General features: G+C 40.1%; 1 protein-coding gene across 1 annotated transcript in view; it reads right to left on the bottom strand.

Moving 5' to 3' along the window:
* IBTK (inhibitor of Bruton tyrosine kinase) overlaps positions 1-26,438 on the bottom strand; it is an 84,348-nt gene that overhangs the window by 26,031 nt on the left and 31,879 nt on the right. The window contains exons 13-23 of the mRNA XM_084622578.1: positions 25,596-25,678; positions 25,465-25,502; positions 23,641-23,737; positions 22,877-22,978; positions 21,753-21,870; positions 20,079-20,139; positions 18,330-18,457; positions 9,931-10,043; positions 9,046-9,194; positions 8,060-8,223; positions 3,577-3,669 (exon numbers count right to left, since the gene is read on the bottom strand). Of these exons, the coding sequence (XP_084478704.1) occupies positions 3,577-3,669; positions 8,060-8,223; positions 9,046-9,194; positions 9,931-10,043; positions 18,330-18,457; positions 20,079-20,139; positions 21,753-21,870; positions 22,877-22,978; positions 23,641-23,737; positions 25,465-25,502; positions 25,596-25,678 (1,146 nt within the window). The remainder of the gene's footprint in view (positions 1-3,576; positions 3,670-8,059; positions 8,224-9,045; positions 9,195-9,930; positions 10,044-18,329; positions 18,458-20,078; positions 20,140-21,752; positions 21,871-22,876; positions 22,979-23,640; positions 23,738-25,464; positions 25,503-25,595; positions 25,679-26,438) is intronic.

A 26,438-nucleotide genomic window follows, 5' to 3' on the forward strand; every position in this document is an offset into this window, starting at 1 on the left:
GAAGTGTTCTCCTACCGGTTTTTGAATGCTATGATTCCTGATGTCAGATTTGTGTCCATTTATTCTTTTGCATAGAGAGTGTCCGGTTTGGCCAATGTACATGCTCTAAATAACAGGTCAAGAGTGTTAGTGACTGAAATTTCCTCTCCTGAATTGAGATTGAGACAGAGACAGATTGCTTAAAGCACATATAGGTGCCCAAGTAGCATCTTTGGAAAAAGATGATGAAAACAATCAGAATCCATCTGATGCTTTACCACTCATTTAGTTAAGTACACCTTGATTTCTCAGGTGACCAAATACCTACCAAATCATAAAAGGCATGAGAAAGATACTTGTCAGACTACAGTCAGACTAGGGGCCTGAAAGATTAAACCAGGGATGACATTTTTTAAACTGGAAATTGTGGTGAAGATATGCATAGGACCACTTTTTCCAACTGAGCTTATGCAGACTCAGCCTTCTGGACTGCATCTCACCAACAGCCTGTCCATATTTAAAGCTATGAGGAATGCCCTTTTACATGGCATAGATGACATACACATGTGAATCAGAGCAAAGATCCTAAGAGTTTTGTGAACGAAAGATTTCAATCTCATGGCAAAGGAGAGTCATGCACCAGAGGGAATAACCCAAGGACAGCTCAAATAAATCCATCCACTGCAGAATTGCTGAAAAGGGAAGTCAAATTTGCTGTGTCTCAGATATCACAACTTCCAGGTAGCATTACTAGTACATGGAGTAAGTCTTTCATAAAACTAGAGGACTGTACCATTCCCCCATGCATGTGACAGTAGTTGCTGACATTACAACCAATTCAGTCCGGTAGAACTCAAAACAGTTCTTCAAATGTTTGAAGTGTAATATATCAAAAGTAAGAGAAGAGCATCTCAGATTCATTCTCTTCAGCTACTGCAATGGGGAAACTTCGATATTTACTGCAGCAAGTTTTTGTCTGCTTGGTTTTTCAACAGGATCTACTAGACTTCAGAATAAACCTCCCCATAAAGCAACTCAGTAATTCAGAAGTCAGGCTGTCAACCTGAGAAGATTCAGGCTCAAATGGATACTTTCACCCCAGCTCTAAGACAAAGAACAAGGAGAATGGAAAACAGGATTTGTGGTACTAAAAAACTAAGATGTCCAAAGATGAAAGAGCCAAGACCAATTAAGGCAACTGACAGCTTTTTGGATCCATTGTGACTGACCCCCAGACAGACCTCCTCAACCAATGGAATCAGAGGGAAGGCAGAAGAATTCCAGATTCCAGTAAGAAAGAGGAGTATGGTCAATGACAGTGGGTTTTGTTTGACCCTGAGGCAGAATTGGAGACAATAGGTGTTCACTGAATTAAGAAAACTCGCTGGGATATATCCTCAGTTGATAATCTGAAACTTTCACGTTAAGTATTTTTCCATTGGCCATTGTGACTACCTGAGTGCACATTCAGGTAAGTTTACAAAAAAAAAAAAAAAATGAGAACCCTTTTGAGGTATCTAGTACAGATGACCAAGTTCAAGAAAGGATGAAGGCCCACAGAGGTCTTTCTAGCACTATAGCAGAATAGGTTTGAGGCTGAAGGGCCAAAGATGCAGCACCAGGAAGCCCAATATGACTGGAACGGAGACTTCCATTGCAAAGTGTCAGGAGTTGCGTCCACTCCCCACAATCTCCAAACACACACAAGCTGCTCTGGAAATTGAGAGGCTCCTGTCAATGTGCAGTTGATCATGCATAAATAGGAGAAGCATGCAGATCCAATGATCCAGCATTGACAGGTGATAGCGAAACAGACTGCCAAATATCTAGTACCGTTGACAACAAGCTACATTAACTCAGATGGATCAGGAGATCCTATTTTCACTAGAGCTGGGTAGAGAGCCACTTCAACTAACCGTTCACGAAAGTAACTGGTGAAACTAAGGACATTAGTGCTCTTGGTATTAGGCAAAACTTAAAAACTAGTAGTTCACTAGTACTCAAAGGTGCGGGATTATCAGCACTGGACTTTTGACATGGATGGATCTGAGGACCTAACACTGCCAATGCTGGCACCAGAATACTTCTAGCATGTGGTTTAGAGTAAACTGCAAAATCTTCAGCACCAAATTAGGCTGAACCAGACTAATTTAGAGACTTCTGTTTCTCATTGAGTACGCTAGAAAATCACTGAGCTGAGTCATCTAGGGACTTGGACATTGCTTCAAGGCAGATAAAGAGCCACTTAAGTGAGCAGTTCTCTTAAGTCAATGTTGGACTTAATGCCAAACTTAGTTAACTGGGCCTATGGATCCTCCCCTCATCAGCAGAGATGTCGGAGGCAGCTCTCTCACTTTGTGTGGGTCCAGATACCAGGCACCTTTTTTTTTTTTTTTTAAAAGAAAAAGAGGACAGCTGACTCATAATTTAACCAAAAAATAACCCTGAAATGGCAACTCTGCCATTTCAGGGTTATTTTATGTATCTATATCTCTCCAGTGAGGACATGGCAATCCTAAACTCTTCAGCCGTTAAGAAACTGAAGGGTAATTGGGACTCTCTCCCTTTTTGTACTTTCAGAGTCCTCCACGATGGGAAAGTGGGATGCATCCCAAGGGACATTGCTCTTCACAAGATTCTACATCTTGGCACCAAAAGTGCCAATAGCATAGCACAAAGTGGAATATGTAGAGGCCACTTGAAACACTAGAAGTCTATATGTTGGGTGGTTTTCGTGTTTTTAGGGTGGAAGGGAAGTCAGTTGCTTGCTTGGGCATACAAGGAATGAGAACTTCCTCCAGACATTACACTGTCACATTGATCCTCATAGCGAGATGGTGGAGGCTGCCCAGGATGTTCCCCTTTCTCTGATGAAGGCAGAATCATTGAGCACTGCCACATGTGGCCGATGACTCTTCAAAAAAAAAACAACACTAAATTTTTGGTTTTGTAGGTGCAGTTTTGCTGAGTGTTTCTGGTCTGATGTCTTGCTTTACCATGAGTTTTGTTTCCAAAATGGTCTTCTTATTTCATTCTATCTTGTGTTAGCTCCCTAAAATCCACAGATGGGTGTCATTCAGGCTAGTATGTGGGAAAAAAAATCCTGCAAAATGTCCAGTCTGCACTGAAATCTTCTCCCCCATCCACACCAGTGGTACTCTTTGGGAAAATACCATGCAACTGGGGAGGCTGGAGGAGGTGGTATGAAACAAATGATACCTGGAGAGCAACCAGATGGAAATTTAGATTATTTTTGAGTGGGGATGGACAGAGAGCAGAAAGGTTGGCCAGCTAGGCCACTGATCCCACATATGATCTGTTATTTTATTAATCTTTCCATTTATGTCTCCAGAGTCCAACAAAAGGTTCTGCACTAACTAGATAAATCAGTCCATTGCAGACAGAGATATTCATTTTAAATGCATGCACAGAAATCCATAACAAAATGAACAAACAAAGCTGTGCAAACACAAAAAAGGACAAGAAGATTTTTTTCTTCTTCTTTTAAATCTCAAACCATCTGAACCGCTAAGTAAATCCATAATGGCCTATTCTTCAACATCTCTCCTTTTTTATAGATATTGGTTTTTTACCAACCCTGCATTTGTCTTTGGCATAGTTCCACACTTCTGCATATTTTCTTCAAGTTCCATGATGGTTCTTAGATCCACAGCAGGAGGGCTGGCAGGGCTGAATGAAAAATAAAAAGTTACCTTTCAAGGCATTCATTTTTACTTACATTCCACAGTTTCCAAACTTCACTGAAATCTTCTACGTCATACTTAAATTATACATCCGGGTACCATCGTATGTCTATTTCCTCAATTATGGCGAACCTCAAATAGAATGTTTCTGACAAAAAAAAAACCTTTCTATATGTGTATATACAGAATACACAAAAATACTTCCAAGATTCATTACAATGTGAAACAAGAGGCAAAGTGTGATTTACTTTTTAAAAGCCATTGTAAAGAAGATATTTAAAATTAGGAAACTTGTTCAGTAGTTGGCTAGTAACTTAAATATTATGGAGACACTGGTCACAACTCCACAGTTAAGGCAGAATTCCACTTTGCACTTAAAGAAGCGATTAAACCTTATTGTTTTGTATGGAAAATATTTGTTATCCCTCCCCCTTCCCAAATTACAGCACTTACTCTGAGTACAGTGTGAATTTTCTAAGAATTTACAAGTAAATCCTTAAATTTATAAGAGAAAATTAATATCATGTTTCTCCAAATGATCTTATTAAAACAACGCAGACACTTCAAACTTTCCTTATAGTTAAAACTGAAACCTTGTTATATGCTACATTTGAACAAATTCAACTTTCATACCATAGCTAATTTAACTGCTACAATTATATAGGCTACAACTCTTAAGTAACTCTTAAGTGGGGCCACTGTGATGGGCTAATTCAGCCACCAGCATCCCTTTACAGCTGATTTGTATGTAACAATGCTAGCTGTTTTAATGAAATTGGTGGTATGAAAGAAATTGGACACCTGGGTGAAGAGTTTTCGTTGGTAGGATTACTTGGCCCAATTGTCACAGCTCCTTAAAAGTTCCAAAGCCACAGGATAACCTAGGGCATTACTGCTTGAAAGGCTCCCCACGGCACTGCTGTCTTGGTTCCACTGTGCTTTGACATCACTGTCGGGGGAAATGAGGCAGGCGCATGCAGGAGGCATTTAAAATCACAGAGAAACACCGGGACCCTTGGACAGAGTTCTCCTTGTCCTCCCTTCAGACAGCATAGTCTAATACAAGACTCCAAACCAACTGCAAGTCAGTGTGACCCTTAATTTGCTGCTTTGTGCTCCTCTGGCAATGCAAGGCAGCTTAAACCAGATTAATAGCTTGTGTAGGCTGCTTCGGTGTCTCAGTGACTCTGCCCTTAAAAGGTAAAAAATTAAAAAAGTGATTTAAGCTTGATATTTTTAAGTGACTTGAAGATATGTAGTATCACTTGGTAGAATTCTTTCAGTTTCTCATTTAGAGAATATGTACAAAATTTAATAATTTTTAAAACCCAAGGTAATTCCCAGAGAAAAACTATGTTGAGATACAGCTACAGTTGGGAGTATATATCAACTAACTTAAGAACAAAAAAATATTACAGGGATACAGTCTATGCCACTGAATGAGGAAGTAGGCTGTCTTCAGCATTATGCTTCCATCAGACAATGCTGCCACACAGAGACATGAGGCAGTGCATCTCATTGCAATCCTGCAGCAAGGGACCATGCTTGCCTGGGAATTGTGGATCTGAAATCTGATCTTGTATTTGTATATGGTTAGGAATGAAGCTTTCAGTATTTTGATAGTGATAGGCCAACGCCCTCTTTTATTTAATGTAAAATCCTTTTATGTCCCACATATACATTGCTAATGTAAGCAGTTCTAGTGAGCATGTTGTTGGGAAACAATGATTATTAAGGCCTAAAATTAAGACACCCCTCAAAACACAACATAAGGAAAATTACTAATGAAGCTTTATCTAATGATTCACAAACATAAGGTTGGACTTTGAGTGAAAGTTTCTGAAAACCCATGTTTAAAGAAGATAAAATACTGACACTGAGGTCATGGCACTTTTAAAACCACAACCCTACACTTCTATGTGTGTATGATAATACACATACTGAATTATGATACTGAAGTATAAAAATGAAGAACTGCTACACGGTAAGATTAAGAGCTTTGTTAGTTATACCTTAATAATTTATAATTATGGATAATGAATGAGGCACACGCACACTCAAAGACTGAGCGTGTGTTCACTAGCAGACTCTGAAGTACCTGCAGGGTATTTATTTTTTTCCTGTGACCTTGAATTTTAGGAAAATCTATACCTTTGACAAAGGGCACAGTTCATGTATAGCAGGTATTCACAGATTCTAAGACCAGAAGGGACAATTGTGATCATCTTCTAGTCTGCCCTGCATAACCCAGGCCATAGTCATTCCCGGAATTAAATTCCCATTTGGGCTAACCTTTTATCTTTTAGATAAAACATCCAATCCTGATTTAGAAGTTGCTAGTGACTGAGAGTCCACAACAGCTCTTGGTAAATTTGTTCAAATAGCTAATTACCCTCACGGTTAAAAACATATGCCTTATTTCCAGTCTGAATTTATCTAGCTTCAACTTCTAGCCACTGGATCTTGTTATATACCTTTGTCTGCTAAGCTGAAGAGCCCATCATCAAATATTTCTTGCCATGTACTTTCAGACCGATCAAGTTATCCTTTAACCTTATCTTTGTTAAGCTAAGCAGACTGAGCTCCTTGTATCACTATAATTAATCATTCCCGTGGCTCTTCTCTGAACCCTCTCCAACTTAACATCCTTCTTGAAGTGTGGATCCCAGAACTGGATGTGGTATTCCTGCAGCAGTCCCACCAGTGCCAAATATAGATGTAAAATAACCTCCCTACTCCTACATAAAACATTCTCCGTTTATGCATTCAAGAAATGCATTAGGCCTATTGGCCACAGCGTAGCCCTGGAAGCTCACGTTCAGCTGAATGTACAGGAATAAGGTATTGACGAAGATGGTACTATACAAAACAGTACTATCCATCAGCAGATGGAATATTTTTACTACAACATAGTACTTAAGATTTTAAGTCAGACTATACCAAATGTCATTGGTATTGAGATAGGATCTTCAGTTATTGAGACCGGCCTGTGCAGAGGACTGCAAGTCAAGTCACTGAAGATTTCCAGTGCTTGTCAGGCTTACCGGGAGCAGATTTGGACAAGTCAGAAGAATGGCCTCTTCTTGGCCAGTATTAGGGACAATGACTGTTGCCAAGCATCAGCTGAAGTTCTCTACACCTTCTTACCCTGGGCAGCAGAAGTCACTGACTGACCTGAAGGAGGACTGCAGTGAAGGTCCAGAACGCTTCACTGAAACACAAGATCTCCTGGTGCCAGAAGAACCCTTAGCTCCTGAGATAGCATCTCTTGTAGCTGGAGCACTAATTTGAAATTGACTTCAGAACAACTGCTTTCGAGGCAGGACCTCAGTCAGAATCACTCCTCAGAGTTCTCCATAAAAAATAATTCCAGTCAGGCATCACAGGCATTTTGCACAAGAAAAATATCTACAGATTGAACATTTATGACCTTCCCTTAGACAAAAAAGGCATTTAGTATGTCCATCATTTAAAGGCATAGCTGCCTCACAGGCAGGGTAGATTTTAAAACCTGGAGACTTAACTTAAGCCAACAGACCACCACATTGGTGCCAAGGTGAGACTTCAAAACAAAAAGTCCCATCTTTGGGAATGAAAAAACCACTAAATCTATTCTAAGAAAGCTACAGGGAAGCAGTCAGATACCACACACCAGCTCACTGCCATGTGTGGTAAGGAAACAAGTGGTGTCTGAAGCTGCTTTTCCCCTTCTGCCCTCCTCAGAAGTGGAAGATGGGGGGCACAGGCAGAAACCCAACAGATGCTGCTGAACAAAAGAATCCAAGCTCATGTACACAGGGCGCACACACGTACAGTGAGATCCATGTAGATAAAATACTAGAAGAACTACATTAGGAATCTATTTTTATTAATGTAGGAGGCTGAAGTTAACAAATTTGACCTTAAACTGCCTATAAACGCAATAATGTTCAAAATTGTTTGTCAAACATCCCCTCAAAAAAAGGGTACACTACAGTGACAACCCCAATTGCTGCACTAACACTACTGTAAAATGAATGGTTACCTCACAATACTGTAGTACTATTTTTTAATTGAAGGATGGAGGAGTAAAGGATCCAATTAACAGAAAGAGCTACTTTAAAATTTTAAAACCCTTTGAGACAGTGTCCCTTTTAAGATGTATCTAATGGTTCTTTATTATTCAAGAGAAAGCAAGCATATCAATTTGCAAAAAGAAAGCCAACATCCTTAGCCAACATGTCAAGTGTTGCTGGTATCATACGATCAATTTAAACACAGTTAACTTTTCACTTTGAAAAGAAGCAAGAATATTAAACTACTAATGTTCACTATCTTTTACCAAATGGAAAGCACAGTACTTGTCAGCTAATTATTTACAATAAATTTTATTGTACCTGAAAGAAGTAGCAACCCAACTTGGAGAGCTTGCAGAGTTGTTTTTAACACTGGGAATAGACTGTGGAACAGACTGTTTCAGAGCTGATGATCCCTCACATAATTTCATCTCTTTATTAGAATGTGGGGCTTTTATACTCTGAACATACATTTTGTCTTTCATCTGAAACATAAAAGAATTCTATTGAAACAGGGTTTTTTCCCCATTTAGAAAAGGGTGATGTTAGAAGTGACATAAGTTGCGAATATTAAAGTATACATGAAGAGGCTCTACATGTAATATCAGAAGCATCAGATGTATTTTAATTAATCCCAGCTCAATCTGCATTATTTATATTATTTTTAATTGACAGCATCCATCAAAAAACAAGAATGACCTTAGAACTATGTTCAAATACATTACTAGATAAACTAGTATACTACTACTCCTAGAGATTTGTTACAGGTCTAAAATAACAATTTTGATACTGGACACTAACATGCACACAGATATGAATTAGTCTCAATTCTTGTGAACTTAATTTCTCTTTATAAATCCTCTCTTTAATTACACTCTTAAAATTATCCTCGCCAGTAATCTTTTTACCAAATACATCAGGCTAAGAAAATTAGCTTTATTTTGCTAAATCTGAGGTTCCTTTATTCTTTCAGATAAATATGAGGTAGGGATTTTAAACAATATAAGTCTAAGACATCAGAGAGTTGAAAATTTCAAAAAACAAAAGGGGTATAAAACGAAACATGGTGTTTAAAAACTCCTGATACCATTCATAAACAAAATATCAGCACTATCTATTAAAACCACAGAGGATTTTTGTTGTTTATTTTAATATTTCAGGATGAGAATGTGACTAAACTGTCTTTCTAAAGGCACCAAAAAAATCAAGGTTTGAATTTTTTTAAATTACACAAAGAAAGGCAATAAAACATTAAGATAAGAAAATTAAAAAAAAAAAGAAAAAAAGATTTTTAGGAACCAAAATACCTCAGTTTTATCTGCTTGAAATCCTGTTGTGAAGTCAGGGGATTGTAAGTCTCTGGGACTACTCACTCCTGCATAACTACCTTCAGAATCAGATGTCAGCAATTCTGGAAGCGACTCCACAGAGTTAGCCTTATCCAATTTTATTAAGCCTAAAATGTATTGGATAAGAATATAACATAGAACTATAACATGAAAAGCAGGATTGTTATACAATGCTTATATAAGAAAATATACAGACCTGGAAGGTGGCATCATATTTTGAACATTAGACAATTATAAAACTATAAATATAAAACTAAAAAGGGTAGTTCATTACATAATCCTATACAGTTGCAGGTAACCATCAATTTTCAAGCATCATGGAGCAGAATAAAATAGCTCCCCCTTCTCTTCCTTTCTCTAATCTGATTCACACAAACTATTTGCTTGAAAAAGGAATGCATGCATTTACTTTTTCTATTTCTCACCAACTGGACAATGAACAACAGGCTAATCAGATTCCAGTCATTTTCTTTCAGGGTTTCAAGTAGTGATTCAATGTTTGGGCTGCCAACATTACAGGGGAACATTTAAGTTACAAAACAACAACAACAAAAAAACCATGGAAAAAATGTCCTTTAGTCTTAGTTTTATAAAAGGCTTGTTTTCCTAAAAATTAAGTTTGGGGCCAAAGATAAATATCCCTTTAAAAAGGGAAGAAAAAACAGTATCACTTAATTCTATAATTCAATAAATAAACCATTATAATCCATACTGAACATTTACAAAAAAAGTTGTGTGTTAAGTAAGAAATTCTTCTAAAGATGAACAGATAGCAGAGTATAGTATTTCATATTAAAGTTGATGCTAGACTTTGTGATGCCCGAAAGTTCATTTGCCACTAACCTGTGGAGGGTGGACTCTGAATAATATCCGAAAGATTATATCCTCCAGAGCTGTCTGATCGTCTTCGTGGCTTCTTTTTAGCCTTCATTTTTGCCTTTTTGAGAAGAGCTTCCCTATGCAGAAAATTTTTATATTTGAGAAGTCTTTAGAAATAACAAAGTTAATATTGTTAAATCACTCAGACAATATGAAAACTTATTTATAGACTGGGTTGTTAGCAGCAGTTATGATTATGTAGATTGCATCAAGAGTGTATGCATGAGCATGACAAGTCAAACTAAACTACAGTACTGGCGAGGTAGATATATCAAGATTAATATTAAGCTTTTCTTCTCATATAGTCTTGACACTTGCATGTTCATTAAACCAGATATGGACTTTTGAACTAGCGTGTGGTGGATTTAGCACTCCTTACATGTAAGATCTAAGTAAATGGAGATGGTAAAAGAGTAATTGTAAGAAAAGGTACTTGACTGGAGCCAAAAGATGTCCATAGGTGAGTCACAGCAATGGAGACTGAACCTCAGATTCAGAGTTGACTGATTTAAATCAAAGTGATATAAATCACCAAGGAGAAAACCTCAATTTAAAGAGGTGATATTAGTCAACTTTTCCATTTGTTCTTCAGTTATTTTCTAAAGAAAGGTGCTTTCTCATTGGTTGATAACGCCTTTAAAACATGTTTATTTACAACTAAATAGAGCCTTTACACTAGATTTGGTACATCTTTTTGCTACCTAGATGGTATAATGTAAGTATATACATTTATTTAAGTAATTATATAGCTTAATATTTTCAGATTCTTATTAACTGTACATTTTAGTAGGTTAGAAAATGGTGATGTCACTTGTTTACTACATAATTAACTTTTTGCTCATGATTTGTGTCCAGCAGCATTCTAATGGTAACTGGAATTTTAATAAAAATAAATTTTGTTTGTTTAACAAAACCATCATAAATGTTGTGGATACATAAACTTCTCCCAGCAAAACATGTTTCACATTTACAACTAAATAATTTACTAAACAGATATTAACTGAAGTCAGTTAGTTAAACTGATTATTTCAGATCAGCCTGGGGAAAATTTCAAATTTATTTAAGTGAAAGTGAATAGAGCTTAGGTTTCTACTCATCTATGTCTCATTTTCAAGAGACTGTCTACTACGTTACTTAGGCTGACCCCACTGTACCATAATTATAAAGCCTGACCTCGCAAGTTAGACATTTTCCCCCGATTCTCTCTTTATACAGAAAAGCAGCCTTTAAACTCAAAGTTTTTGATGGAGACTCATGGATTCAGCATATTTATTTATTTAAAATGTTTTGAGAGACTATAATAAATTTGGAACTTAACATTTTGTATTTAATTCACATTTCATTTTGAACACTTTTTTTTAAAAGAAACAATTTTAAAAAGTTTTTAAAAAATCTGGTTTTAAAAAATCCATTTTTAATTTTAATTATTTTTTTTAAAGAAATCACTGATTTTTATCTACCCTGCTGAGCTTTCTAGATCGAAAACTATGTGTCTCAACTGCCTAAGCTAAAACATCTAAGTCTGTGAGCTTAAAGCCATTAGCAGATTCAAACCTCTATTTGTGGCCAAACCACCACTAGTGAGAGACAGAGAGCCCCACTGAGTAAGCATATGCAACCTATGCAGATATTCAGGGTAGCATTGAACAAGATCCGTGTGATCTACTGAAATGGTACAATAATGAGCACACTGAACCAAATGGTAACCTTTGGTGTCTTAATAAAACTACTCTTAATTCTGTTAAAACAGTAGCATGACTGGAAAACAGCTAAGTACGCTGTTGCTGACAAAGGAGGTGCTGTCGTAATCATGAAGAGGTCGGAATATGAACAAGAGGCTGCTCGGCAGCTCTCTACCACCACCATCTACAAGCCATTACCCTCTGATCCCACTGAGGGTTACCAAAAGAAGCTATACCATTTGCTCAAGAAACTCCCTGAAAAAAGCACAAGAACAAATCCGCACAGACACACCTCTGGAACCCCGACCTGGGATATTCAATCTGCTACCCAAGATCCATAAACCTAGAAATCCTGGATGCCCCATCATCTCAGGCATTGGCACCCTAACAGCAGGATTGTCTGGCTATGTAGACTCCCTCCTCAGGTCCTACGCTACCAGCACTCCCAGCTATCTTTGAGACACCACTGACTTCCTGAGGAAACTACAATCCATTGGTGATCTTCCTGATAACACCATCCTGGCCACTATGGATGCAGAAGCCCTCTACACCAACATTCCACACAAAGATGGACTACAAGCCCTCAGGAACAGTATCCCTGATAATGTCACGGCAAACCTGGTGGCTGAACTTTGTCCTCACCCATAACTACTTCACATTTGGGGACAATGTATACCTTCAAATCAGCGGCACTGCTATGGGTACCCGCATGGCCCCACAGTATGCCAACATTTTTATGGTTGACTTAGAACAAAGCTTCCTCAGCTCTCATCCCCTAATGCCCCTACTCTACTTGCGCTACATGGATGACCTCTTCATCATCTGGACCCATGGAAAAGAAGCCCTTGAGGAATTCCACCATGATTTCAACAATTTCCATCCCACCATCAACCTCAGCCTGGATCAGTCCACACAAGAGATCCACTTCCTGGACACATAAACATCACCCTACACCGGAAACCTACTGACTGCTATGCCTACCTACATGCCTCCAGTTTTGACCCAGACCACACCACACCACACGATCCATTGTCTACAGCCAAGCTCTATGATACAACCTCATTTGCTCCAACCCCTCAGACAGAGACAAACACCTATAAGATCTCTATCAAGCGTTCTTACAACTACAATACCCACCTGCTGAAGTGAAGAAACAGATTGACAGAGCCAGAAGAGTACCCAGAAGTTACCTATTACAGGACTAGCCCAACAAAGAAAATAACAGAACGCCACTAGCCATCACCTTCAGCCCCCAACTAAAACCTCTCCAATGCATCATCAAGGATCTACAACCTATCCTGAAGAATGAGCAATTACTCTCACAGATCTTGGGAGACAGGCCAGTCCTTGCTTACAGACAGCCCCCCAATCTGAAGCAGATACTCACCAGCAATCACACACCACACAACAGAACCATTAACCCAGGAACCTATCCTTGCAACAAAGCCCGTTGCCAACTGTGTCCACATAGCTATTCAGGGGACACAATCATAGGGTCTAATCACATCAGCCACACTATCAGAGGCTCGTTCACCTGCACATCTACCAATGTGATATATGCCATCATGTGCCAGCAATGCTCCTCTGCCATGTACATTGGCCAAACTGGACAGTCTCTACGTAAAAGAATAAATGGACACAAATCAGACGTCAAGAATTATAACATTCAAAAACCAGTCGGAGAACAATTCAGTCTCTTTGGTCACTCAATTACAGACCTAAAAGTTGCAATTCTTCAACAAAAAAACTTCAAAAACAGACTCCAACGAGAGACTGCTGAATTGGAATTAATTTGCAAACTGGATACAATTAACTTAGCCTTGAATAAAGACTGGGAGTGGATGGGTCATTACACAAGTAAAACTATTTCCCCCTGTTTATTCCCCTCCCCCCAACTGTTCTTCAGACGTTCTTGTCAACTGCTGGAAATGGCCCACCTTGATTATCACTACTAAAGGTTCCCTCCTCTCCCCCCCCCCCCCCCCGCTCTCCTGCTGGTAATAGCTCACCTTACCTGATCACTCTCCTTACAGTGTGTATGGTAACACCCATTGTTTCATGTTCTCTATGTATATAAATCTCCCCACTGTATTTTCCACTGAATGCATCCGATGAAGTGAGCTGTAGCTCACAAAAGCTTATGCTCAAATAAATTGGTTAGTCTCTAAGGTGCCACAAGTCCTCCTTTTCTTTTTGCGTATACAGACTAACACGGCTGCTACTCTGAAACCAGTACAAACATGGTCTCCAAAATAACAATGTTATTACACTGGTAGTATAGCTTGTAAACAGTCATGTAGACAGGATGCTTATCCTTAGTCAAAACAACTGGAAAAAGTGGGGGGAAAAAATCCAAACAGCTTTTATTTATTGTACCAAAATTAAAGAGTTATGTGACCCATAACTGACTACAGTATTCCTATTTCATAGAATTTCTATTGTTCTTTCAAACATAACAATTGTAATAATGTACTTTAAAAGGTCCAAGAATGAAATAAAGTAAAGGACACAATGAAACAGTTGTCGTGGACTCCTGATAAGGCTTAGGTACTTTGCGAGACTTTAAGACAAAAAGTCAAGCCTCCCAAAAAGGGCCAAAACTTTTTGCACTGTTGCAACAATTAGCAAATGCAATATACCTTTGTTGTTACACTGGATTATACAGTTTTAATCTTAGCCAATCCTTCTTCTTCCTATATTGCCTATTTTATCCAGGCTCCTACACGACAGTGACGTATAACAGATTTTTAAAGTATATTATATATTCATAATTTTAATCTTCTTCACTGCTCCTGAAACACGCACTGGGTGGTAGGACTTAGGGTTTAATTAAACCATTTCTGGAGCCTCAAGTGGAAGATAATCAGGAATGTGACTACTGATTAACTGTGTAGTATGAATTTTAAAAGCACTAACTACCCAATTCTGATGTGTCAAAACTTGGAAGATTTGTTATGTTCCTCTTCCATCTAAATGTGGTATGCTGCAGCATTATTTGCATCCGTGGTGCTTACTTCTTCTACAAGTATTTTCCAAAGAGAAAAACTTTAGAATATTCAAACAGGTGTTTAATAAATTATTTGAACACAGGTTTGCCAACGTTCTAGATCAGCAGCTTTTTTAAAAAAGCTATATACATAATGCAGCCAGTTAAAAAAACGTTGTTTCTCACAGCACGGTTCATGGGACCCTATGGAGTACTGCAGGATTCAGTGGGTCTGCCAAAGACCCGATGCTTTGTCCTCATCAAGCATTATTTGACACCATTGTATATGCTAATATTACCAGTGCTTCTGTGGAATACTGCAAGCAGCAAGAGGGAATCTAGAAAAAATTATCTAAGACTGGTGGAAGATATGCAAGTGATGTTATGCATACACACTCTTCAGTCAAAGATCACATACAAAGAAGAGTACAATGACATAGGAGGGACAAAGGAGGAAAAATGGTTTTGTGATTAAAAGAAATAGGACTAGGAGACAAGAACTGTTCTATTCCTAGTTTCCTTTGCATACAAGAAACTATAGCTGACTTAGAAAGCAAAATTTTCCAACAGAAATGCATAAAAAAAATTTGATTTTTGAAAATTTTTTAATCAGCTCCACAAATCACTTAATTGTGACCGAGTTTCCAGAAATTGAAAATGGGGAGTATGCATATTTATCTCAAAGTTGTGGCATTGAAATCCATTTCTGTAAGTGGTTTGAAACCCTCTGACAGAAGGTGACTTAGAGATGCTTAGTATTATTTTTGAACAATTCTTGAATTCTCAGTTCTTACAGTTATCATAAAAGGTCTACTACTCTTCTCCACATACTCTGCTGGAAAATACATAAAAGGTGTTATGCAGTAGGAGGTAGTGTTGCCTAGTGGATAATGCACAAGACTTTCAGGAGACATTAATTCTGTACCAAGCTCTATTAATAACCTATTAGGTGACCTTGAACAAGTCACTTCACCTCTGTTCCTCAGTTTCCTCATTTTTTGTAAAATGTAGTAATGATGCCAACCGCCTCTGTAAAGCACTTTGAAATCAACTGCTGAAAAGTGTTATTTTTTTATTATTCACAAATTCTGTTCATTCAGCCTCAAGTCACTTCTTCCCATGATTCCCATTTGCTACTTGCAAAAATACTGGAGTTAACTGAAGCACACGAAAGCTACATAAGCTACAATAGGATAATAAGAGCCCAATGCCTTTGTAGTGGCTGCACAGAACTCCATACATGTAGGTTGGGGTGGGCAAACTTTTTGGCTTGAGGGCCACATCTGGGTATGGAAATTGTATGACAGGCATGAATGCCCATGAAATTGAGGGTTGGGGTGCGGAGAGAGGCTCCAGCTGGGGGTGCGGACTCTGGGGTGGGGATGAGGGGTTGGGGGTGCAGGTGCTCCGGGCTGAGACCAAGGGGTTCAGAGGGCAGGATGGGGATCAGGGCTGCAGGCTCTGGGGGGGCGTTTACTTCAAGCAGCTCCCAGAAGTGGTGGCATGTCCCCCCTCTGGCTCCTACATGGAGGTGCAGCCAGGCGGCTCTGCACATTGCCCCGTCCGCAGGTGCCACCCCTGCAGCTCCCATTGGCCATGGTTCCCAGCCAACGGGAGCTGTGGGGGGGCGACGCTTGTGGAAGCCCCTGGCTGCCCCTATGCATAGGAGCTGGGGGGGGGGGGGGGAGGAGAGAGAGACATGCTGCCGCTTCCAGGTGCGGTGTGAAGCAGGTACCCTGTTCCCCGGCAGGAGCTTAAGGACCAGATTAAGATGTCTGGAGGGCCGGATGCAGCCCCTGAGCCTTAGTTTGCCCACCCCTGATCTAGCTGCACTCTATGCATGCACCTGACTTCACCTCCTACAGTTCTACTAACAGTGCCACCAGTCAGAATGAGTGGTAGGAGAAAAGAAACTAGCAGGGGTCTACCACATTTCACTGCACAGAGAGCTCTGAAAAAGCGAAGGTCAGTCTGATCAGACATCAGAGGGAAAAAGCTTATTAACCTTTTAGAGGGGAAAAAAGCCACAATTTTTTTTTTTTTAAAGCGTGTAGTATGAGGCTCATTTGCAAACAAAATTTCTCTTACATTGAACTTTAATACAGTACAGCAGATGTAAACTTCTCCAGCCCTCAACTATCATTAATTTTGGTTTCTTAAACATTGTTTCTAAATGCAGGTTTTCCATAGAATATTAAATAGATGTCCTCGCCTCTCTCTTTGGTGATCTTATTTGTTCCCATGGCTTCTACTACCACCTGAACACGGATTACTGCCAAATGCATCCCCTTCTACCCATGATCTCTCATGCTCCATCTAGTCATAGATCTGTGCCTGCCTCTGACACCTCTTCCTGGACCCAGCAAGTCTAAAACTGGGTTTATCATGTCTCCTTCAAAGCCTTCTGCTCTTGAACCCTTTTTGTTAATTGCACCACCATACATCTTGCTACACAACCCCACAATATGGAATCATTTTAAAATCTTCTCCAATTTCAAGATCCAGCAGATCTTGCCACTTCTTCCTCTAGTCCAGAAGTGGGCAAACTATGGCCCGCGGGCCACATCCGGCCCACAGGACTGTCCTGCCCTGCCCCTGAGCTCCGAGCCGGGGAGGCTAGCCCACAGCCCCTCCCCTGCTGTTCCCCCTCTCCTGTAGTGATGCCGCTGTGTGGGCAGCGCTCTGGGTGGCGGGGCTGCACGCTCATGCAGGGCAGTGCGTCTGGCTCCGGTTGGGCAGCGCGGCTCCAGATATGCTGCTCTGAGCAGCATGGTAAGGGGGCCAGAGGGTTGGATATGGGACAGGGAGTCCCAGGGGGCAGTCAGGGGACAGGGAGCGGTTGGATGGGGAAGAGGTTCAGGGGGGTGAGGTCCCGGGCGGGGGGGCGGTCAGGGAAGGGGGTACCGGGAGGGGGCGGTCAGGGGACAAGGAGCGGGGGGGGGGGAGGGAGGCAATTGTGGGCTGGGGGGGGGGAGAAGTGCAGGGGTCAGATGGGGGCAGGGGCCAGGCTGTTTGGGGAGGCACAGCCCTCCCTAACCGGCCCTCCATACAGTTTCGCACCCCAGTATGGCCCTTGGGCCAAAAAAAGTTTGCCTACCCCTGCTCTAGTCTCTAAAAAATTTGTTAATTCCCCTCCTACTCCCTATTTCTCATGCTTTGGTTACTTTAACACTCTCCTCTCCAGCTACCTACACTCCCATCTTTCTGTTCCAACTACAATCCACTCAAACACTGTCACCCCACTCCCAATCAAAGAAGTTCTCTTTTTGATATCATCTCCTCTTCCTCCTCAAATCACTTCAGTGGATTATCCCCACTCCATTTAAAGTTTACGCTTATCTTTAGTTTCAAGGAGCCCCATAACTCAGCTCATTATAACTCCATAACTCAGCAACATAACTAGCCTCATCTCCACTCAGCCTAAACATCATTCTGAACTGCTTCTTTTGCCATTTTTGCTCACCTCATTTTAACTTTGAAAAAGATTTTGGAACCTGCATTTCTTCTATTTTTGTATTTTAACTCTATTAGTTTGGTGCCACCAATGCTCTTGACTTTTAGCTGTGAAAAGAGATAAATCGGTATCCTATAAGAAAGATACTGCTATGTGTAGTTCACTTGGTTGGAGTGATGAATGCCAAGAACTACAGAGGCCAACTATTTCAGCAATCAAAGGAAGAAAACATAAGACTTACTGAGATGTTAGTTCTGTATTCATTTCTTCTTTCAAAAAGACAAAGTTTTCTCTGTCATCAGGCTCCAAAGAGCTAATGTCAGGTCCATCTTGATATGGAGTAATCACTCTCCTGACCATAGCTGGAATCTGAAATATCAAGAGTTAATGTTACACTGATCCTCTTAAGCTGTATAGTAGAAAGCAAACTATTTCTTGCAGAAGTACCAGATCAGTGGTTCTCAAATTTTTTTTTTCACGGATCACCTGAAAATTGCTGAGGGTCTCAGCGGACCACTTAACGATCTTTCCAAATGTTGTTTGTACCATTAGCTAACTATTGTAACGTGCTTTGGATAAAAGTACCTCATTAAAAAAACCTTAATAATAATTAACTTTTTTTGTTCTAGAAATAAAAGCACACAACTCATTTTCATATCTTCCCTTTCTAATGTGATGGATGTGCCCTCTCTCCCCTGCTGCAACAGCCCCTGAGCTGGGGCTGGGAAAGAGGGGGGTCTCTCCCTCTCTCCCCCATCATGGCAGCCCCCAAGCTATGACTGAGAAGGAGGAAGGTCTCTCCCCCGCCACAGCACCCACAGAGCTGAGGCTGTGGAGGAGGGCCATCTCTCCCTGGCAGCAGCAGCCCTGGAGATAGGGAAAGTCACCCCTTTCTCTGGCCACCACAGCCCTGTAAGTCCCGAATTCCCCCCACTCCCTCTTCTCACCCCATTTCCCCCTCCCACCTACCCCCTATTCCCCGCAAGGCCACTAGCTCACCATACATGTGCATCTTCTCCAGGATCCAGGCACCTAATTAGCAGAGCCATGCCTGTGTGACTCCGCTAATTAGGTGGGTGGCCCTTCATTCTCTCATGTGTGGCCACCCAGGTGTACACTTTAGAGAGATCTATCTGCGGACCACCTGAATGGAGCTCACGGACCACTGGTGACCCACGGACTGCAATTTGAGAACCTCTGTACCAGATTATAATCACTTGAATACATAATTTTAGAATCCAGGTATTATCACCATTATGCATTACAGCCTACAAGACAAAGGAAATTTATAATTAAAAAAAAAGCATACACACAAACACTGCCACATCTACACGTTCTTTAATTCTTTTAAAGAAAACGTAGAGGTTCAGAACTTAATTTAAAAACTGACTAGGATACTTCATAGAAGAATGGCACAGATTTATGCCCAATCACAGTCTCTTACCATTTAAGAATTAAAGAAGAAAAATAGTTTATACTGTATGCTGACTCTCCCTTGCTTAGTGGCAAAGTTTCACTCATTTCTTTTGTTTCACTTAATATTAATTCTTCCTACACTGCCCTACTGATATTAGAACAGGAAAGCAGAATTAGATACTCTTGGAAGCTACCAATTCCACTAAAAATGAGTGTTACCTCTTCCCCCACACCACAAATTCTTCCTCTGCATAGAATTACCCGACACTCGTTTGTTTACTAAAGCCAATTTAGAACATATGTTTTGTGGTGCCATTAATACCATTAAATGCATATGACTGATAGTCTTAATGGAACACAGAATTATGCATGTTGCAGTGGTAATAAATGTGTAACTATCAGAAAATTTCCAAAGTAAAGAAAAATTTAAAAAAAATATAGATTAAATTTATTTCTGGATTAATGTTTTGAAAGGACCACTGCCCACCTGATGAGCATCTGACACACATTTATCAGCTTAACTCAATGTTCATTTTTAAAGTAGTCAATTTTCACTGACCTAGGTATAGCTTACCATTTTTCTGTAAGACACAGAAAGGTCCCTCAAAACTTCATCACTTAAGACATCTAGAGTCCTAAAACAAGATAGATAGTTATAGCCTCGGTCTCATTTACCATACTTTAAGTCATTTGATTCAAACTGCAAGATATTTGTTCAATAGGATTAAAATAATTACAGTTTAGGGGTACACATATGTACAGGTGATAGCATTAGATATTATGGTGATGGGCACTAACATCCTACTTTAGCTAGATCATCAAATCTTAAATTACTTTCTCATCTACCTTTTGCCTACTTGTTTGGCTCCTTTACAATACAGTCTAACAATCCAAGGCATTGCATAGCTTCTAACAAGCAAGTTTTTGTTTAGTTTTTTAATCAATTTGCTACATAAAGAGTTTGTCTGGGATATGGTGCAGATTAACCCTTTAAGTAAAATTACTGTTGCAGGTAATAAAAATTGAGGTCTTTGCTTTAATCCCATTTACTTGCCTGTAACATATTATATACCTACCATGTGTGAACACAGCAATTATTTTAAAGAGAAATTGTTTACACTGAAACTGCAACAGCAATCATGTATGTAAAAAATACCAACATGATGCTCATGGCTAGAGCTGAGCAAACTGGATTTTTAGTTCGACCAGCAAATTGGAAAAAAAAAAAAAAAAAAAAAATCACAGAAAACAGTCTGTTCCAAAAATGTTTGGCCTGTGTCAGCAAATTGGAAAAAAGTTTGTTTTGGTCCAGCTTCAAGAAACTACGCATGTTCCTCCCCCTCTCCCTTACAATACGTAGCCCAAAGCTCAGGGCACTCGCCTGGGATGTGGGCAACTCAGGTTTGAATCCCTACTCTGAAACAGGAATTTAAACACACATCTCTCCTTGCCAGGTGCTAGGCTATTCTCGGGTAGGTTGCTCTCAATCTCTGCTTTTAAAGGTGTTCCACTTCGTATAAAAACTCAAATATTAATTGGGCCAAATAGAGGGACAGAGTGAGAATGATTCGATAGCCTGGTGATTAAGGCACTCTCCTGGGAGGTAGTAGATGTGGATTCAAATCTTCTCTGCTTGATTCAGAGGAGGGATTCAAGTCCCTGCTCCAGAGTAGGGATTCAAACCTGTGTTTCCCACATCCCAGGCAAGTGCCCCTAGCTCCTCGGCTAAAGTTATAGAGGGCGATGGAAGGACAAACAGTTTTCTGATGCTGATCCTGAAAAAAAAACCTCAGGTGAAAACAATGATAAATTTGGGGTTGTTCATGAATAAATAAAAACTGAAATTTTTGTCTGAAAAAATTTCACCTAGCCCTATTTATAACCATTTTGAAATGTCTTCCAGAGCTACCTTGCAGGTCTCCATTCTTAGGACTGATTCAAAGCCCACATCAGTGGAAAGATTCCTACTGACTTAACTCAGTGGGCTTTGGAACAGGCTCTTTTTGCCTCAGGATTACGGAAGTAACACTTTATTATGTGTTGTAGTACAGGTGAAACAGATACATAACTTGCAAGATAGGGCACAGAGTTTCAGCACAAATGTATACCACTGCAGCGGAGGATTTTTGGTTACATTCTCAACTATCACTGGTAACATTTCCTGATGATTCTTCCAACAGTTCCACCCTTTTGCAGTATTTCACTTTTATGGTTCAAAGCATACTGTAACACCTACATCCACTCTTACCTCGCTTCAAGCAAGGCTGCCATATTTAGTCCTATGAACTGCAAGCAGGACAGTTTTAACTGTTCAGCACTGTATGTTGCTGAAAACTCCAGCAGCTCAGTAGCATTCTTTAAAGTGACTGGAAAGAAGAAACATCACAGACTTAGCTAGAGAACATACTGCAATTTTGTTCTGTAATCACTTATTACATCAAGATATACAGTATGAATTGGAGGGGAAGGGGAGGAGAGATCAGGTTATGAAAAATGAATAAAAATAAACCCTTTTCCTGTTTCATTAGACAGGAGCACTAATGCTTAAGTGGCCCTGACTCCACCCAAGGCAACACTATTATTATTAAATACTTATGTAGCGTGAATTTGACTGATTCTTTACAGAAATACAAAAGATAGTCACAGCTATGAAAAGCCTACAATCTAAGCACAGATCAGCTTTGAAAATGGAGCAAACAAAGAGAGTGAGAAACAGAGGTTAAAACAACAGTAACATGAATAAATTTATATTGTGAACAAAGCTTAAGCTCCAATATTTTTCTATAGCTGAAAAAGATGTAGTGAGAGAAGGCAGGAATGGAAGTCACCAAGGAAAGCCAAGTAGATTCTGAGAAGAGAGATGAAGGAGAGTGAGGATGATTGGTGTGCTAGAAGAGGGAGGCATTTCCACCCAAAAAGACATTGTCAAGAGAAGTATGAAAGCACAAAAAGAGCAACAAAAAAAGTTAGGGAAGGACATGAGATGGGAATTAGGTAGAAACATGAAAAAAATTGTGTAGTGCCTTAAAAAAGTGAGGACAAGGAGTTTGAATTTGATGAGGTAAGAGACCCAGAACTGGTAAAGATACTTGAAGTGAAGTGACATGATTGAAGTTGCAGGCCAAGAAGATTATTTTATTTCTAGAATGTTGGGCAGTCTGAAGGGGGGTGACCACAGATGTCTAGGCAAGAGAGAACTATGACATGAACTGGAGATTCGCGCCTTCATTCCCATAGCCACAGCCAGAGTTAAGCAGCGTCACACTGCAACTCACAAAAAAGCTTAAACACTTACCTTCTAAACAACTGGATTTATTTTAACAAAATGAAAAAATGTAGCCATTTCATTAAGAAACATAGTAAAACACTCACGTTTTTCAGTAATGGCTACTTCACACATTTCTTTCAGTCGAGATACAAGAAGTTGGTCTGCTACCACCAGAACATTACAAATAAATTCCACATTTTGAGAGTCTGGAAATGAAGAAAAGTTGCATGAGAAAGATGACTGGTTACGTGAAAAATGCTTCAGAAAAGTTTCAACAAAGGCCAGTTTGCTCCACTGTGCTTTGTAGGTGTCATGGCATAGGTAGCTTATGAAGTGGGATTTAAAATAGGACAAGATGGTAGTGGCTTTGCAAATCTTGTAGAGAAGGAGTTTTTCTTATATATAAAAGGGGCAACATAGAGAAAACATAGAAGTGCTTGTGGAAAAAGCAGCTGATCATGGTGTCTTCAGCAAAACGAAGGTCGGGGCGGGAGACAACACTTGCAGTAAAACTACAACTGACTCCAAAGTATAAAATGATATCATATTGGTAGGGGTTTACCAAATAACATATATGATTCAAAAGGCAATACAATATCTTTTTAGTAAAAAAGGTAATCTAATTGTGGTACTTACGGTACCACTTCCCCATAACACACAAATGTCTCTAATTTGAAAGAGTTCACACTGTAGTGCATAATATCCAAACTTTCTGCTCCCTTCAGGTGTCTTTTCCTTGTTTATTAAAATGAAAATAGCAGAATTATTTGAAAGAGATCAAGCTGAAATTTATTCCTTTTAAAAACTCGCTGTCAGCTGTTCATGCCCCCAACTCTACAATTTCCAGAAACAAATATATTGTCAGCACCTTTTATTGCAGGAGCTTCATCTGTATAGATGTAATCCAGGATAACCTGCAGTATGTCAGAATGGATTGGCATTTCCAGAGCTGCACAACAGGATGACTAAAGGAAAAAGGGATAAGAAGAGTACAATTTCAAAAACTGATCATTTAAAAATCAAAGGTGATTACAAGGAATTACACGGGAAACTCCAGTTCCTCCAAAACAAGTAGGTCTCTCAAGAATCTGAACTCCTGCAATACTGGATGGGTTTGAAGGATGGGACCCTATTCAGTTGTCAATACCGATGCTATATGCTGCTTTGGCAAGTCTATTATGATCAGAGTAGTCGATGCTTATGAGGATGACTTGGGGGGCGCTGAGACCATATGGGACATGACATCTTCCGGGTACCAAGGCCATCTTAGTGGTCAACTTAGATGTAGACAGTACAGGAATTGTGTGTATAGTTCTCTTAGTGGTTGAATGCTCCCATGATGCAGTGCCCTGCTTGTGCAGCACCAAAGGTCTCAATACAAGGCATGCTTGTTGTCCTTTTTCTCTGCTGAGCCCAGAGCCCCAGGCACAGGATTGGTACCAAGAATGTTTGCAGCCTTAGCCATACCCAGGGTGGGACACAAGGACTCCTCAGCAGTCTTCACAGGGACTGAGGTCTTTTTGAGATGGACTCTTTCTGGGGACAATGACTCCATTTTCTATGGGTTTTCTTCATGAATTTACCTCAGGTAAACAAAGGTGAATGTGCTGAAATTGACAGGGCACTGTGTTCATTCAGTGACTGATGTTTGGGTTGGGGAGCAGGAGGTACGAGAAGGGTGTCTCCTAGCCTGGACATGAGGCTAGTTGAAAGGAACACTCCATCATTAAGAACCTCAGTTTCAGCTCCAGATTTTTTCTTGCTCAGTACTTAAAAAAGTACAGCAGATGGAACACTTTTGCAGGATATGAGACTCTCCCAAGTAGTGGATAAAATGGGAATGCCGGTCACTGACCAGGAAGGACTCCCAGCAAGAGACGCACTGCTTGAAGCGAGCCTGGCATACCCTGGGGCAATGGCATCTAGCAGGGGAAGGCACCCCTTGCCCAAAGAGGAAAGAGATAGAGAGAAAATCCCCCTGAATCCCAAAATACAAAAGTTAAAATAAAATAACTAAAGAAAAATAATAAAATAAAGAAGGGAAACTAGGCTAAGAGACTTTGAAAGTAAGGCACATTAACCCTACGTCTCAGGCCAAGACAGGTGAGAAGGAACTGAGGGCGGTTCGCTTGCATAGTCATAAGTAATCTCAGAGCAGGGCATGAGGAAATGCAGCCCAAACAGGCACTACTATCAAAAATCTCTGATTAAAGACACATGGTGCGTGAGCGCACCTGAAGTGGAGCACTCATAGGGACACTACTTGAAGACTAATATTATCTACATGTCATTTATTAAGACCTACTGCAGAAAGGAAGCTTAATACACCTCCAAGGATATTAGCAATTCAAACTCACTGGGGGGAGGGGGAGTTATAATACTACAGATTATTTGCAGTAGAAATTTCTAAGATAGCAATATACTTACTAACTCAAAGTCTGCTTTTACATAAAATTACCATGTCTCATAACATTTATGCTTAATTTTTTTTATTTAATACAGTTTCTGAACGGTTCAAAATTAGTTTCTCTGCTAAAATTTCCCATTTTCCTACAAGTTTTACACAAACTGTATTTTAATTTACATTCCAGTTAATGGCAAAATCTCATTTGAGAAACAGGAAAATCTTCATTCACTTACATTAATGTGAAACAACTAACACGGCACACATATTTTTAACTGGCAAGCTTACCTCAATCCAAGAACTGCTTAACATCCTATGAAAGTAGTCTGTAAAGAAAAAAAAAAACAAGCTCATTTTGAGACATAATATGAGAAGCAAGTTATTGTGAACAAAAGAATCTACAGATATTACATACATACCAAGTCTTGCACAGAGTACACATTTGTGACAAGGGAATTCCTTTCCATCTATAGATTTCATGGTCACATCACAGAGGTCCGAACTACAAGACATTTAGAACAGTTATAATCTGAAATTATTAGCAAATATAAACTATAAACAGTTCATTTCTCTTTTGTGCTTGAAACCAGCTTTGACAGGATTAGGCTTCTTGTCCTCTCAAAGAGGGGAAGGAACGTACAAATATTTAACTAGAAACACAATACATTTACCTTTATGATGGTAAACATACCAAACAAGACTTCTCAGCAGTCTTAAAAGGATTTAAAAAAAAAAAAAAAAAAACCCACCATAAGCCAAGCTAGTCAAAAAGCAAGCTAACTAGTGAAGAGGATTTCCTCCAAAACCAATTCTATCTTCCAGTTATTGCTTCTCAAGACTGTGCTCTGAAGGCAGGAGCAGCCAAGCTTCCTGCAGATGCAGAAGGTGGGTCTGATCTCCCCTGTGGTGCCAGGAGTGGCCCAGCAAGGGGCTCCTAGCTGCCAGTCCTGACCAGGTTGGGGAGGGAGAGGACTTCCTCTTCCCCTACATGGGCCCTCTCAAGGGGAGTCCAGACCCAACTCCAGGGACCTCTCCCTGCTGCAGGAAGGTTTGAGCTGGGCAGGAGCTCTGGAACTTCCTACAGACACCTAGCTGCTAGTCCCGGTCAGGCTAGGGAGGGACAGGACTGCCGCCTCTTCTGCTCTTGAGTACATCTCCTGGCTGCAGAAAGCTCTGCACACTCTCCCCCCGCACACACACACTCACTTCCTGCCCCCATTGCTCTGCAGCTGCAGGTGGAGGAGTCACTGTACAGGGTGAGC

Source organism: Lepidochelys olivacea, assembly GCF_965140295.1.
Source record: "Lepidochelys olivacea isolate rLepOli2 genome assembly, chromosome: 3".
Lineage (NCBI taxonomy): Eukaryota > Metazoa > Chordata > Testudines > Cheloniidae > Lepidochelys > Lepidochelys olivacea.